Raw genomic sequence first — 16,028 nt, 5'->3', positions numbered from 1 at the left:
GAGGGCAGAGTCTCTGCAGAAGCTCAGTCTGGAGGCGCCTGCTCCTCTGTGGCCTGGCTAAGCCTTCAGTTACAGAACGGGCGGCCTCGTGGGTGCTGGAAGGTTCTTCAGGGGAGGAGCACGGCTGGCAGGTGCGCTGTAAATGTTACTTTCCTTTTCCGTAGTAATTTCAGATTAATTCAGTGTACCAAATACAGTTATGGTCCTATTAGATTCTTATCCCTGGGGTAAAAATCAGCTGAGTGGGTCTCTAAGCAAGAGCTAGGGTAAGAATTAAAACTCAGTCATTCTTCCTCCTCCTAAGAACATACCGAGGGGAAAGGAACACTTTGGGTTCTGTAGGGGGAGTATAAAAGCAGATAAATGGCTTTTGAGGGAAGTTCCTGTGCAGGCTGACATGACCCCCTGGAAGGGCCAGTTGGAGCGTGTGAAGTGTCCTCTTGCTGGAGCCTGCTGCTCGGCACCGCACGAGGGAGGGGAAAGCACCGGGCAGGCCTGCGGGGATGAGGCTTGACAGATGGCGGCCAAAGTGAGGTAAGTGGTAGGATTCTTTTGGAAGCTACTTATTCTGCTAAATGGCCTAAAAAATTTAAAGTGCTGTAAAACATTCTCTTACAAATTTAATATTTGCTATAAAATCATTGCAGAAGCAGTTGAATGATTTTTAGTTGTCTTTATTAAAATGAAACAAATTAGGTACAAAAACCTTTGTTCCAAATAGATACTATGTATCTTACCAATGTTTTTGCTTGGTTTTGAGTTTTAAAGATTGTTGTAGAAATTATTTCTAATATAAATAAATGATTATTTCTTCCTCAGAGGATTGATTTTTATAGTATGCTGTTTACAAAAACTGAGTAAGTGAAAATGACAGTTTATAAATTTGTACCATTTAGGAAAAAAATGTTTATGTAGTGTAGCATGAATAACAGCAGATAGAGCCATTGAAGATGTTAGTTTTTACACAGGTGGTAAAACCTTTAAAACAGACTACAACATGCATTACATGTGCATTTCTGACCTTAACGTGCAAAAACAAAGCTACTGGTTAAAATAGACTTATTTTTGCTACAATTGAGTACACTTGTGAAATTCTTATTTTTATCATTAATTTCAATGAATAGCTTTGAAGCTATTCTGCTTAAAATGAGAATAATTTAAAACAATAATATTGAACACTGTAACCCAAAACTAATGGAAAACTACAGTGCTGCTGTGAACAAAGCCAGACAACAAAGTCAGACATTCTGGCAATGTGTAAAACATGAAGAAAAATGTTCCCCCAAGTTGTAGAACACTGAGATACACAGAACAGTCTTCTCATATAAATCAAAGGTTTTCAAAGAAAAGGGAAAATACTCATTTGTTGTTGGCATCACCGATGTCTAGGTAAGGTGCAGTTAAATCACCTGAATACAAAATTGATAATTCCGTCTTTAAAATAACCAAGAACTATTCCATAAATAGGATGCTACCTACTGGGGAAAATGTCTATGCATGTAGGCTACATTGTCTTCCGTCCTGGCAGCAGATGGACTGCAGGTGAAAACACTCATAGAATGGAGGTTAGTTATTTCATTAGTGATACTTGAGAAAGTCCCATTTATGCCAAACTAGCAGCACCCCTAAATAAACAAAACTTTAAATTTACAGCATGACGTATAACGTACAAATGTTTTTGAGCAACTGGTTTCCCGCAGACACAGATGTCAGCATCTGCTGTCAGTTCCAGCTCACGTGGGAGAGAGTCACAAGTGTTCTTACCAGTAGCTACTCCTGAACGGAGCTGCTACTTTCTGTATATTTTCAATAAAGTCATTTACATCTGTAACAAGGATGCCACTGTTTTCAAAGACATCTCTGGAGACAACAGGCTTTTCTGTAAAAAGAAAAATAACCTTTTTTGGTGAAAAAAATTCATTAATACTTTTTAAAAGTAGCAAAATCCCTTTTATTGAAAAAAAAAGACTCATACACGTGAAGGAAAAAGCGAGCCTGTTTCAAGTGAGGAATGAGGTTGGAGCTCTGGGAGCAGTCGCCTCCATGGGCAGTGGTGGGAGGGAGGGAGCTGAAACCACTGATGGGCACTTTTTTAAAAGCTTAGATGGTTACACTTAACAGATCTAGTACAGGTTTTTTTTTTTTTTCTATTAACAGGACAAAACCCACAATACCTGCTGCCTCAGCCTCGTGTGCATTTATTCCTGGCCGCCAGTGACTCCACTTGGATGGAAGGACGTTTCTAAAGAGTGGACCTACTGGGCGTTAACTGGTTGATGAAAATTAGAACTTAAGGCTATGAATTTACCTGTAAGGAAGACGGCAAACCTCGCGTGGACACGCTGAATTTGCAGGTTTAGCAGACATTTCAGGTGCTCAGCTTTTGTTGATAATCGGGAGTCACACTGGTGATAATGAAGCAGCTCAAAGATATTTGCACTCTGATACGATTTCAATATTAAGTTCTTTTTATATGCAATTGAATCCACTCTGAAAAATACACAAAAATGTTAAATTTAGATAAGTCTAAGTTTGTGAAAGATTTTCTGTATCTTAATTTTCAGTTGCTTTATTCCTAGACTTTTTCTGGCCTTCACTATACTTAGTCAAACTCCTTTTCCCTTCTTTGTTCTTCTGTACGACACACTTGGCTTCCCAGACGTCACCGTCCTGTCGAATTCCCTCAAAACATTCCGAGTGTACTTACTCCTCGTCCCGTCAGGAAGGACAGCACATGGCCATCGAACACTGCTTCCAGCCATGTGGCTGGCAAGCCTCCCACTCATTCCCAGCGGGCCCCTTCCTGCATCCTGACTCATACAGCAGTGCTTCCCGTGCTTTGGCTCTCCAAAACCACTCTACTTCTTTTTGGTTAGATAGTCACCAACTTCATTAAGATCATCTAACAGCTAGAATTTTCTCACCTCACTTTAAATCTTGTTTCTACCTTTTATTCTTCCTTTTAGAGGAAAGTGTTCCATCCTGCAGCCCCTCCAGTACTCACACCCTCGCTCCTGCTTGCTGGAGAAAACCCAAAGCCTGCGTATTCCCATAGCTCTAGTCACACCATGAACTGCATCACGATGAATTTCCTTCCAGGTTTTATCCTTCATGTGTGTAAATTTATATGCCTGGCATCATACTGTACATAGTTTATCACTGTGAATAGAATTTTTTTATATGCTTCTAGTTACTATGTTATGCTATGTGTGGCATTATTTTGCATATTTAAAAAATTATGTATCTATTTAGTCCTGTATCTGCCTAGAGATGAATTAGAGGATGGTTTTGTAGCTACTCATAACCACGCATGGTTTTTGTTCTGTTTTGTTTTAGTTTTGGACAAATTCTCCCCGCCTCCAAGGGCAAAAGGATATGATAAGTTTTCTGAAAAGTTCTCACTATTCGAGACTGGCCTGATGTGAAGAGATTCCAGTGACATAAGTGTCTCTGTTTACGCAAAGTCCTATGCATGCTGAATTAATTTACACTGACCGATCTTAACAGGTGTGCTCTGCCACCTCAGCTTTCATCTGCTTCTGTACTTACTCCTGAAGTTGAACCTTCCCTCTGAAGTGCTGTGTTAACTAAGCCCTGTGAGGGCCCCTTGGAGCCCTTCCTCCCTGACAGTCTCAGCTCTCGGTTCCGCTCCCTCTTTTCCTCCTGTACAAGTTCCTCTCCTAAGTGCAAGCCTTTCCCCAACTGCTATTCTCGGCCATCTTTTGAGATCCCGTGCACATCCACGATTTCAGTTGTCTTCCTCCGGAGAAAGCAGTGCGGTCAAACAGAAGGTAACTGTCAGGTTGGAGACGAACATTCCGGGTCAAAGCCCAGCTTCCTGACTTCCTCCTTGTCTGCCTGGGTCAGGTCTGGCATCCTCTGTGCCTCAACTTCCACATCATTAAAGTGGGTTTGTACTGTCTACTTCCTATGTGTGAACTTATTTAGAGATGGGACAGGTCATCTGTCACAGGACTGTCCTAATGACAGTCCTGTGACAGATGACCTGTCCCATCTATAGATTCCCCCAGTCCACCTCTGCATTCCCACACTCCTTTTCCCCTCTCATTACAACCTGCAGGCCCATCTTTGATACGGAAGGGCCTCCCGCAGGCCCCAAGTCTCTTCATTTAAGGGAGTCTGCCTGTTTCTAGTCTATTATTTAAGAGTTAAATTAAGGCTACATGCTGGTCTCAATTTTTCTGTCCTTATAACTGGAGCAACCTAATTTATCAATAAATGTACAAAAACCCATAGGTGAATTTATTTTTTTTACATTTTAGGATTCCTGTGTGTGTCTGACTTGGTCACTGTTGGTCTGGAGAAGGCAACTCAGACCCTGGATTATGGTCACAACACAGCTTCCTGCACTGAAAGCCTTGCTATAAAAACAAAACCCGAAAAACAGTCCACAGACCTAAACACTGCCTTCAGTGACATAGACGATTTATGTTCTTACAAAGTGACCTTGTGGCAACACGTGGATGACACTGGTCCAGAGCTCAGGGAGCCTTTCTGGGTGAACCCAGGTGTCTCCACCCTCCCCCACACCCAGGCCTCAAATTCCATAAAGGTCTCACCTCACATCTTCTTTTAGCTTTTTAGTTTCCCTGTAGTGAAGCAACCACTTCCATCTTCCGTTTTCATTTAGTTTCTCCAGGATTCTGATAATTTCCTTCAGTTGTACTACAGAATGAACAAGTTTGACAAGACAAGATGTATTTTAGGATTTTTGGCTTGTCTAGTCAAAGCCCAGGGATGATGATTTGTGAGAATAAGGCCCCATGTTTGAGTGTTGACCATCACTGCCACTCCTGTAGCTGGGCAGGAAGGATGCTGTGCCACACTTTAACCCGTGGTCCCTCAACCCAGCCCCACCTTCTCACACCAGCAGGAGAGAAGAGCACTGCAGTCATTAGCAGTTAAAAGCTCTGAGTGTATATAAATCTATGGATGGAACGAAAGTGGGGTCCTGTTGCAACAGAGATAAGATAGGTCTAGGCTTCTAAATACAGAATCTACAAATATTTTCAACTCCACTTTCTATGGAACATTCATGCTTGTTAAGGTACGTCCTCCTCCTCTTCAATGGAGAAGTGGTATCCATGTTTACTTCTAATGTGCTATCAGAGCTGGGCAGGTTTTGATTGTACATAAAGTGTCTGCCCTGTGCTCTAACATTCTTTGACGTCAAATTCATTGCCCCGAGAGAAACTATTTATATATGAGTGTTTAAGGAGATGACTGAGAAGACTTCCAGTAGCCTTTTTTAGATTTCCATGATACCGACAAAACGGTAGGGGTGATGGCAACAGAAATGGAGGAAAGAGGGCTGATTCTAAACCAATATGTAGCTGATTTGATTTGGCAAAGGGAAGAATTGAATATAACAAACTCTCAAATGTGTATGAGTAGTTTAGCCACATTACTGAGAGGTTTTAATACAAAAGAGGTGAAGAGCAAAGTGCTTATTTAGCACAGCATATGACAGAAATTAAGCCCTCAACAGACGGTGACATATTGAGTTAATGCTGATTTCTTTTTGATGAAATAATATTTGAATCACTGGGCAAGGAGAAATTGATTTGACTAGATATGAAAGGAAAATGAGAGACAAACCTAATGTTAAAGTTTCTAGTATTCTGTCATCTGACACCACAAAGCCTCCTGTCTGGAACAGCTCTTGGTAGGTGTAACTGAGGACGTCTTCAGGGCTGTCGATTCCGGCAAAGATGACACTGGGAAGGTGCTTCAGCTTCAGCAGAGAAGGAATCTGAAACATAAAAAGGTACCCCGGTGAAGACAGGTTCATTGGGTCACTTTTGTCATTTCTATCCAAGGGTGTCCAAACTCAGGAACAGCTGGAAATATCTTTCACCTTGATGACTGACTGGTAATTCTGTCAGTTAATAAGGAATTTTAACTCCATCAGCAATGCTGCAAACTCATTAAGATTGGTTACAAAGTGGTCTCTCAACTCCAAAGGTGGAAGACGGAATGAGGGGAGAACACCTGAGGTTTGGGACCTGTAATCAGGCAGGTGGCAAGCTCACCACCACCCTAGTCTCCCACTTCACGTGGCGTCCATGCTGTGGGTTCAGTTCCTGCCTCCTGACGCAGGACCGTAAGCCCAGGCTGAGCCTCGATGTCAGAGCTTTTTGGGACAAGCAATTACTTTTATTTAACTGATAGGTAAATATGGTAACAAAGAGTTAAGAAAATTTTCAAAAGTCCTTTTAAAGCAAGATTTATTACTGTTAGACATCAACAAATGTAGATTTATATTTCAGGTGAGAAAATTTTACCAGTCTCTCTTCATCGAAGTTCTCCCTTAGTTACTATGAAAATGTTCTTAACTCTGAGACATAATTTGCCTTATAAATACCTTGGTAAATTACAACGTTAGTATCAGTAGTACAAATGGTATTGTGCTTTAACTTCTTCCCTAAATAAAAAGGCAGTGATGAGCCTGATAATTATAGAATAACATAAAATGCCCAGAATACATTTCTCCATAAGAAAGTTACTTCCAAACCTACCTGATGCAAATGTGATGATATGTCTTCATTTCTGATGATGACTATGAGCATATCCTTCTCCCTGTAAAATGCTTGACAGAAGTGCTGAGGTTCAATTTCTGTGTAGCCTCCTTTCCTTAGAATATGCTGAAAGATTTACAAATAGACATGATTTAAAAAAGGATACTTGCACAGAACTACTTTTACAGTTTACTAAAAATATCAAAGACCACATCCTGTTTACTAAATTACGTTCTAATAAGGCAACATAAATGGCAGTTTATCTTATTACTAGATGTCAGCTTTCACATATAAAATGACTCCTGGGTATCACTGACAACTGGATTTAGAAGTTTATTTCAAAGGCAAAGCACTTTATAATGAATCTTTCATGTTCATAAAGTATCAAAAGTGGATTCTTCTGAAACCTCAGACTAATATACATACATGAACCTCACCCTATTCAAAGGAGTTACCTTGGGAAGGCAGATATTTACTTTAAAAATGCCATCTCCAGTCAAAATGTTTCTACGACTTTTGACAATACTTATGATGCCTATGCATTACTTTGAGTATCGATAACAAGGACGGATTCTGGAAGCTGGCAGTGGCTTGGACCCAGGCTTTGAAGAGTGGCGGGAGCCGGGTGTTACACTGTGCCTGGTTATGGGGCACGGCTGTGTTCCACAGAGCAGTTCTGCAATAAGCCTCATTGGGAGGATAAGTTCGTGTAGTTAAAGAAGTTCCTTAACTTTGTGATTTTGACATTGTCCTTTGTGATTTTGACATTGTTTCTGTCTGAAGGATTCTGGAGGTTTACCAAAAACACGGACCATCACTTGTTATTTCCTTTCTAAAATAAGGTGTTACTTTGGTCAGTCTCCCCGCCAGATCTCAAGACAACTCAAATTTTGACTTCAAGTTTTCACTCAAAATGTATGGCAATGCTAACACAACATAGTGAATCAACTATACTCCAATAAAAATTTAAAAATAAAATGAGAAAAGTATGGTGATGTATTTTCAAAGACATTCCTACAGACAAGATATCTTTTAACAAAGAGCTCCTTAAAATATCTAAATATAAATCCTTATAAATCCTCACCTATTTTACTAATGAACGATTTGAATTAATACATTTTCTGATAGGTTCAACATTTTCATCAGCTCCTGTGGAATTCTGGGCCATCCTGTCACACCCTGAATCACCTTATGAGTAAACAGGACCTGATACCCCATCACTGGTGAATGCTCCAGGACAGACAGATTCTCCACCATAGCTTTCTGAGCTTTTTAAAAACACTTTGCTCTTGATCACACTTTATTCTCAAATGTACTTTATACTATGTCCACTTTCTCACTAGAAGTTGTTTTAAAGGTGCAAACAATTTGTTATTTTCTGTTGTAAATAGTGGCCACGTGATAAAATATTACCATGAAATGATAGTCACTACCGAAACAAGCATGTTATCTAGAAGTAACATGAAATGATACAGTCACTACCGAAACAAGCATGTTATCTAGAAGTACCATGAAATGATACAGTCACTACCGAAACAAGCGTGTTATCTAGAAGTGTTACTTCGATAAACATCACTGTGACTGCTCCCGTATGAAAACCAGCGTCACCTGTGCTCTGTAAAAGACATGAGAACTAAGATAGTGCATTGTTGCTTTTGAGATGGAAGCAAAAAGAAATCAAGTATTTTGCTCAATGTGGTAAAACAAGGACATGGCCATGGTGCTAACTCAGTCGATCCCTGACTTATTTCAGCGCAGGTCAGGGTGTGGTGTATCTACTCAGCCAGAGAAAATCAACTTTAATTCAAGGTTAAAATAAATAAATAATTTCCAGGTTACTTTTGGAGGCTAATCACCTTCCAAAGACTGAAGGCCACTTAATGCTTTATTTTTTCAACTAAAATCTTACCAAAATTGTCAGAAATTGCAACAAAGACAATGGGGAGGGGGGCGGGCGGAGGGCAGACCAGATATGGCAGCCATTTGTGAAGAATGTTGGACAACAAAAGGATCCTTGATTCCACAAATTTGGAAAAAACTAAAAATCATATTAAATGATACAAAACAGGAGCCATCAGCCGCCTCACAGGAGAACGTACTGCTGACTCGGGCGACACGGGGAAGCCTCGCGTTGAGGCCGGTTGCCTCGCTTTTCTAATCCACTCTCCGTGCTGTGGTGGAGGGACCACTCTGTCAAGTGCAAACGTGCTGCTCCTCATCTTTCAGAAACATTTCTCGGTGCCCTGCAGGTACCTCGGGAGAGCCCAAGTGCCCCCGCGTGACGTCCACGTGGCCCTTTTACCCCTGACGGTGATCGCCGTACCCCCGACCGCCCCCCACCCTTCTGGAAGCCTCCTCAGGCCCCGTGCTTCCCCCCGGGGCAGCGCTGAGCCTCGGCCCGCAGGTGCCTGATGACTGCGACGTCCACACTGACCGATGCGGGGCAGGACCTGCCAGGAGGCGCAAGGCGCGGTCTGGGGCCTTTCGCTCCTCCGCAGCGGCCCTGGCATCTACACGCCGCGCACCCGTCATGGCGACCGTCACGCTCGTCACTCAGCCCAGACGTTGCAAACATCTGCAGGCACTCTGTGCTCCTCAGCAGCTTGGCGCTGGCAGGGGTCTCCTGGGACACGTCATCCCGGGGCAGCCACCCCGACTTAACCCAAGACTTAGCACGAGGGCAGACACGCGTGGACCTGAAACAAATCTCATCGGGCATCGGGACCCGAACTCTTACTGGTCTACCCGTCCACACTTGGTGAGAGGCCGGCGTCCTCTCCTGAAGGATAACGTCCCTGGGCCCCTGACCAGGTCTGCCACCCTCAGAATGACATCTTCGCACCTGCCCCGCCACACCTGCCACAGCTGCACAGTTATCTTTACCATGTTTCTCACGTCCCGTTAGACCGTGAGGATCAGGAGAGGCAACGTTCCCCTCACCTGCGCACGCGGGGCTCCAACACGCACACCTGAGAAGGACCCTGGATCCCCCTCACTCTCCACACTAATGGAGGTACACAGGTAAGTTTTTTTTTAAAGCTGAATCTTACCTTTGGCCTGTGTGTGTGTGTACAATTGAATATGCCTCCACTGGTACTGTTTTATGAAAAGAACTCACTGCACTAATCCTGGGTAATCATACAAATCTTCAAATATAGTACAACGGCAGATCCCTGTGGCCAAACCTTTAGTCTGCAGGGAAAGACTGAGCTGAGAAGCTGAAACACCACTTCATATCAATGGCTTCTTTCTGAAGCTGAGAATCCTGTATTACTTACAAAAAACGTAGACAGCAATCAAAATAATATAAACTGTTAAGAAAAATCTGGCACTTTACCTTTGTTCTTACAAAGAATGACTTGTCCTCTGTCTCCACGAGGTGGAAGAGGAAGGTCCTGGTACAAGCCTCCTTCACAACCCTCTCCAGTTTGACGTGCAGACTGGTGCACAGGTCTGCAACCATGTCATCGTAGGAGGCTGACCGAGGGATGGAGGGACACAGCTCTTGGGGTTTGGCTTCTCCAGAAGCAGCATGTGGCTCTTTCTCCTGGAAGATGACCGGGTGGCTGTTCATCACCTTGTTGAATTCGGCGTATTCGTTGAGAATGAGGGAAATGTCATTCCGGGACTCTTTCAATGTACTGTTATATTTCAGTTTGTTGAGGTGGTATGAAACAGTCGAATTTCGTTCAGAGTTTGGGAGATGATTTCTATCGTGGCCACACCTCTCCTTCCAGGAGGAGGAGGAACGGCCCACACAGCTGGGTGTCTGCCTTCTCGCCTGCTGACCCTGGTGTCTGGGGTCTGAGTGCACGACTGTCACCATGAGGGGACTCCTGCTACGGGAGGAAGGAGGCAGCCCTGGGGCCTCGGGCACTTTTGTCGCAGGGAAAGCCCCCATGGCGCCCTGGAGAGGGGGCTCCTTAGGAAAGACGGCGGTGGAAGGGGCGGAACATGGAGCAACTCCCGTCTTCACAATTTGTTTTAGTTTATGTGCAAAACGCAGATACTCCAAATCTAAAGTGTTCTGGGTGAGGTCGTCTGCCACCTGCCAAGTGTCTGTCCAGGAGCTGAGCAAGCCGCCCTTGGCCGTGATGCCGGGGTGCCTGCACAGGCTATGCAGGGTTCTCGTAGTGTCTCTCAGGTCTTTAGTGACAGTGAAGTTAGCGTAGGTCCTGGGGATCCCACGGAGATCTCGGATTTGGACGTAAGAGGGCACACACTTATCTTCCTTCTTTAATCCCATGGGCCAGCTTCTGGGAGAAATGCCCGTCTCCAGCCCTGGAACCTGGCTCGAGTAGCCCCAGTCGTCATTATCACTGTTGTTTAGGTTCAGGAAAGAGTCAAAACCATCTTTGGAAGTACGTTGTGTTTTCTCGGTGTGACTATATCGCGAAGTACAGGACTCTTCCGTATCTAATCTGGGGTTTCCACACGCACCAAAAGAGTCTTGATCCGAGTCTCCAGAAAGTGGTTCATAATGGATGTCAGAGTTCACACTGACATCCAGGCCTCCACCTCGGGTCACAGAGCCCCACTCAGCCCTCAGCCCCTCATCAGCACTCTTATCTTCCACCTGCTCTTCAAAGACCCCACAAACAAGAGGGGCACAAGATTTGGGAACAAAGGAAGAAGGCTCTGTATCGATAGTTTCACCGGTTGCTGCTGTATTCTGGTAAGAATCAGCATGTAAACAGACAGGGAAAAGCCCACCATTCAGCAGAGCTCTTGCTGCACACGGTGACTCATCTTGCAGCATGTGGGCCGGTTTGTGTCTGTCTTCTGAAGAGGTGGTGTGCAGCTGAGAGCCGACACCTCCTAGATCTATAGCTGTTTCACATAACTCAGCTCCAGTTTCATTATTCTTCAGCAGACTGGCCATTCTGACGATCATCTCCTGTGTTTCAAACTCCATCTCTGCATCGCTGGGTCCTGCCCTGTGGGTTAGGGTGGCCCCTCCCGAGAAGAGGGTGGGCTTGGGGAGCTCCAGGTACCCGCGGGCCTGCACAGCCTCAGCTCCAGCAACTGGGTCAAGGCACAAGGACTTAACCAGGATGTAACAGAGTTCGTTTGTTTTCACATCACTGCTCGAGTCATTTTCCTTAAGGCTCTTAGAGCTGGTCTGCTGTTTTAATGACACATTCACACCACTTGGTGTGGTTGTAGAAACAAACGTGTCAGCAAAAGACTTATTTTCAAGGATCTTCTGAGGGCTAAACGGAGGCTCACTGGTATCCACAAGATGACTTAGGTGGGGATTTCTGTTCTCTACACTCATTGGTTGCAGTGGATTTCTTGACGTTACCAGGTTTTCTAGAGAATCTCTGCACGTGGCAGCTGAGGCAGGCTGGTTTAACTCTGCATCATGGTGTGGCACCTTTTCTGAGAAAGAGTAACCCTCACCACACTCACTTGGGACAATTTCCTCAGTGACTTCACCAGGAAGGGTTAAAAATCTATCTTTTCTTCCTGGGTGATTTTTTAGTATTAGAGGCATTTCAGCAGAAAGCTGCATTTGCTGTATCTGAGTTAAGTTATCTTGTCCCACTGGATGGGTGGGACCAACAAAAGAATTTTCTTTTTCTGTTATGGCCAAATCTACTGTTTCAACCTGGGAGGATCTGTCAGTTTTCTTACAGTGTGCATCACAGAGTTTAAAACTACTTGGAGATACAGCCCAAGCTGGTTGTGCTTCTTCACCTGGTACCTGGCAGTCAGGGCTAGAAGCTGGTGACACTTCTTCAATTAAAGAACTGAAGGAGAAGTCTGAACCAGCATGAACTTCCTCTGCAACCTCAAGGGCACAGGTTTCTTTCGAAAGTATGAAAGCCACTGTCTGTAAGTTATCACCTTTTCTCTCACTTTCTCGTGGTTTCATTGACGTGTGATCAGCAGAGTTCACATCAGGCACCTCTTCAGGCTCAATTATTTCTTCCACTGTCTCCTGAAGCTCTAAGCAGGGTAACGTGGCCTCCTGCTGCTGCTCCATTTCACCAGCGGATGCTTCTTCCCAGGGACTTGTGGGCGGTGATATGGTGAGAGTGAGGTCAAGGTCAGAATCCTCCTCTGATAACTCGAGGCTGACTTCCTCTCTAGTCACAGATAGGCTGGTTTGTTTGGTAAATGCAGAATTAAATGTTTCAAAACTCATATTTTCACTGTTTAGACCACTCTTGTCATTCTTTAGTTCTGAAGAGCCATCCGAAGCATTCCTCATTGATGGGATGCAGTCAAGTGAATCCTTTTCTTCCAAGGGGTCAGAGGCTGACGATGAGACTACTTCTTCAAGCTGGGACGACTCTACAGTCTCTTCCGAAGAGATGCTAAAGAGACTCTGAGCTGACAGAAAACATTCTTGAGAGAGCTTCATTTCTTCTCTGGGTAACAAATAACTAGAACTTTTAACTAGTGATAATGCCTCTGTTACAAGGGAATTATCAGACGGCGATGGTGAGCCTGCAACAGCCTGTCCTTTCTGTAATGAACACATTTCTTTAGCAAGTATCTCTCTACTCACTGAGGAGGCACAAAGGTACTTAGCGCCTTGTTGTCCTGACACTGCCAGAGAGGGAACGTCCCTAAGACCCTGTGTCTGTGCCTTTTCAAATGCGGACACAGGATGTCTAAGGCTTGTAGCAGGTGATACTTGTTTAATCAACTCCACATTAAAGGTTGTAGGTTTATCAGCTCTGTTTACAACTTCTGTCTGTATTGGTGCATAGGCATTTTTTTCAAAAGTGAATGTAACTGGTTCCAGATTAATCACTACATACTCCGTATCATCCTCCCCTTCCAACGATGACTGACATTCTTTGTTTATAGAGCTGCTGTGCTGGATAAGGCCCTGCAAAGCACCTGTTTTTGTTTGCATTTTTGCATGAAAAACATCAACTTTGCTTTCAAGGGTGCTGTACACAGACTTTTGAAAAATCATTGACGGATTGCTGATCCCATCGTAAGTCCTGGCGAATGTGGACTGTGTGACGGTATCATTATAAGAAGTCACCTGTGTGCCATCAAGTGGCTCAAAAGTTTTATCTTCAGCAGGAATAGAAGATCCATTAGTTTGGGTGCTTCCAATGCTAGAAAGCACCAGATTAGAGGTCTCTAGTTTATCTGATGACTCTTGTTCGGCTTTCCCCCCAATTATCTGAAATGATAAAAGCAAAAGAAATAATTAAAAAAATCAAGAGCCAAATAAATCTTTTTTTCAAGCATTTACATATGTGAAGAACAGAACAAAGATCAATTTCAGTTTGCTCTGTTCTTTTGAATCTTCATAGGGTAGAGATCAAGCAAATCCCTCTCTTCTTAGATAGGCTTAAAATACCCCCCAAATAGGAATTTGTTTTATCTAAATACACACACACGAGAACTCCAAAACTTCCTTAGTTGCACAGCCTTTTTTTTTTTTAATGGACTTTTGGGAAGAAAAGTGGCTAGATCACTGGCAATTTAAAGACTTGAAAATGCAGACTGTTTGCTAAATAGCATCACTTAATTCAGAAATGCAGCAGTAGAGGAAAAAGTGCTCAGTTAATTTAAATTATTTTTAGTAAGATTAAAAGATAATCTTTAAAGCAAAGAATAACTTATTTTAAACACCAGCTTTCAATTAGACTATAAATGCACTGTCATCTGGAATGTTCCCATGAGGAAACACTAATTATTATCTCTTGTACTCAGAATACACTGATAAGCAGCTTTCCCAAGGTAGCAATCTCTATCCTGTTAAATAAAGGTCCCTTACCCCTTAGCTGTCTTCTTAGCTTATAACTGGACATAATCTCTCTCTCATTTTAATACCTCCCTATTCAACAAAGCAGTAGAAAACACAGTGCAGCTTGCATTAATAAACTAAACTAAAAGGACTGATTTAAACAGTACCAGAAAGGATTTAGGATAAACAGTAACAGAAATACCTCTGGACAATTTTGATAACCTCATAAAAAGGCTGTTTCTTTTCTTTTTTTTTTTTAAAGGCTGAAGAATGGTCTTGTTCAGAATATGGTAAAGTGGATTGATCATACAGTTGACCTACACCTGTAGTTCTGGAACACTACGGTCACAGATTTCCTGCCATATTTTGAAGCAGTCGTGTTGTAAGTCAGGACCTGTGTTTCAAATCTCTTGTTAACAACATTTCTGCCTTAGTCAAAGAAAGACACTGACCTGAGTAATTGGCAGGGAGGAGCTGAGACTTGGTTTTAAGAGGACACGACTGGCCAGATACAAAGCATAGAAAACTCTTGATGGTACACTCATTCTGAGAACAGTTCTATGACCCTCCCAATCATACTGTGGCTGATAATGTTGGGCCATAGTCGTGAATCTCACCATGCCTGTGCTCTTAGTGAAATGAAAACTTTGATAATCCTAGTTTGCCCTAGAATAGGGAGTGGTACAGGATGTGTGTGCACCTTTAAAGTATGGGTACAGTATTCAAGAAGATGACGGAAACATATTTCTAAGTATATGCTATAGAAAGTGTTAGGAATCGTTAATTTTAACATTCTACTTTCTACTTAATACTCTTTCATGTTTGCAAGAAAATCATTCCTAATTGGACATTACTAAAGTACCACAACCAAAAATACTTTATAAGAAACTAGTGTGTGTATAAATATATATGTAATAATAAAATCTGCCTGACTAAACATAAATACTTTCTTATTCTAAGGTAGTGATTTTATGTATCTCTTTGAGAATAAGATGAAATTTATGAACGCCATCCTCAGAAAAAAAAATGCATACACACGTAACATATATTTTATGTGTACACATATAAACACACACATATGTGCATATATATACATAAATACATCCACAGAATTAGACATTGAGAAACAGCTAGAGTGTCCAGATCTGAGTCTTGGCCGGACAATTTACTATGTGCCTCCAGGCCATTCTGTACTTCTCCATTCTCAGTCTTCTCACCTATGAGATGGGTGGCACGGTCCTTACCTCACCCGGCCGTGTGAGAATTAACTGAGCTAATGCGAGTGAAGGGCTCAGACCAGTCTCTGGCCCACAGCGTTCCACCAGTCTTCATTCTGATGAAGATGAGCATCTGCAGACACTCACAGACCCTCTGAGGCTCACCCCTGGACCTGCAAATCCCCACGGAAGCCCAGGTACAGAAACTCAATGTTCACACAGGCACTGAAGGTGCCCAAACCCATGTAAAATTATTCTGTAATAAATCTGCTCTGAAAGCTTAAAAAGGCAGTTATTTTGTCAATCCATTTACTTAGAATCTTGATACAACTTTTTAATTTGCTCCAATTAAAATTCGATTATCAGGCTTCCCTGGTGGCGCAGTGGTTAAGAGCCTGCCTGCCGATGCAGGGGATACGGGTTCGTGCCCCAGTTCGGGAACATCCCACATGCCGCGGAGCGGCTGGGCCCGTGAGCCGTGGCCGCTGAACCTGCGCGTCTGGAGCCTGTGCTTCGCAAAGGAAGAGGCCACAACAGTGAGAGGCCCGTGTA

The 16,028-nt window shown here is 43.2% G+C and overlaps 1 protein-coding gene and 1 long non-coding RNA gene across 8 annotated transcripts in view; one reads left to right on the top strand and one right to left on the bottom strand.

The window, feature by feature from the left end:
• Positions 1-656: 656 nt before the first annotated feature.
• The window catches only part of TASOR2 (transcription activation suppressor family member 2), a 66,977-nt gene continuing 51,605 nt past the window's right edge, over positions 657-16,028 (bottom strand). For all 7 annotated transcript variants that reach the window (XM_027121541.1, XM_027121542.1, XM_027121544.1 and 4 more), the window contains 6 exons: positions 9,877-13,689; positions 6,540-6,665; positions 5,620-5,773; positions 4,581-4,686; positions 2,309-2,490; positions 657-1,879 (listed from right to left, as the gene is read on the bottom strand). In XM_027121541.1, the coding sequence (XP_026977342.1) occupies positions 1,761-1,879; positions 2,309-2,490; positions 4,581-4,686; positions 5,620-5,773; positions 6,540-6,665; positions 9,877-13,689 (4,500 nt within the window). In that variant the 3' untranslated portion in view covers positions 657-1,760. The remainder of the gene's footprint in view (positions 1,880-2,308; positions 2,491-4,580; positions 4,687-5,619; positions 5,774-6,539; positions 6,666-9,876; positions 13,690-16,028) is intronic.
• On the top strand, positions 2,260-4,256 carry LOC113628246 (uncharacterized). The gene is made up of 2 exons (XR_003435951.1): positions 2,260-2,372; positions 3,337-4,256. It is a non-coding gene; the product is annotated as an uncharacterized LOC113628246 (long non-coding RNA).

Source organism: Aethalodelphis obliquidens, unplaced genomic scaffold (assembly GCF_003676395.1).
Source record: "Aethalodelphis obliquidens isolate GAN/ISIS:26980383/991018 unplaced genomic scaffold, ASM367639v1 scaffold23, whole genome shotgun sequence".
NCBI lineage: Eukaryota > Metazoa > Chordata > Mammalia > Artiodactyla > Delphinidae > Aethalodelphis > Aethalodelphis obliquidens.
This window is presented reverse-complemented; position numbering and strand designations above follow the sequence as displayed.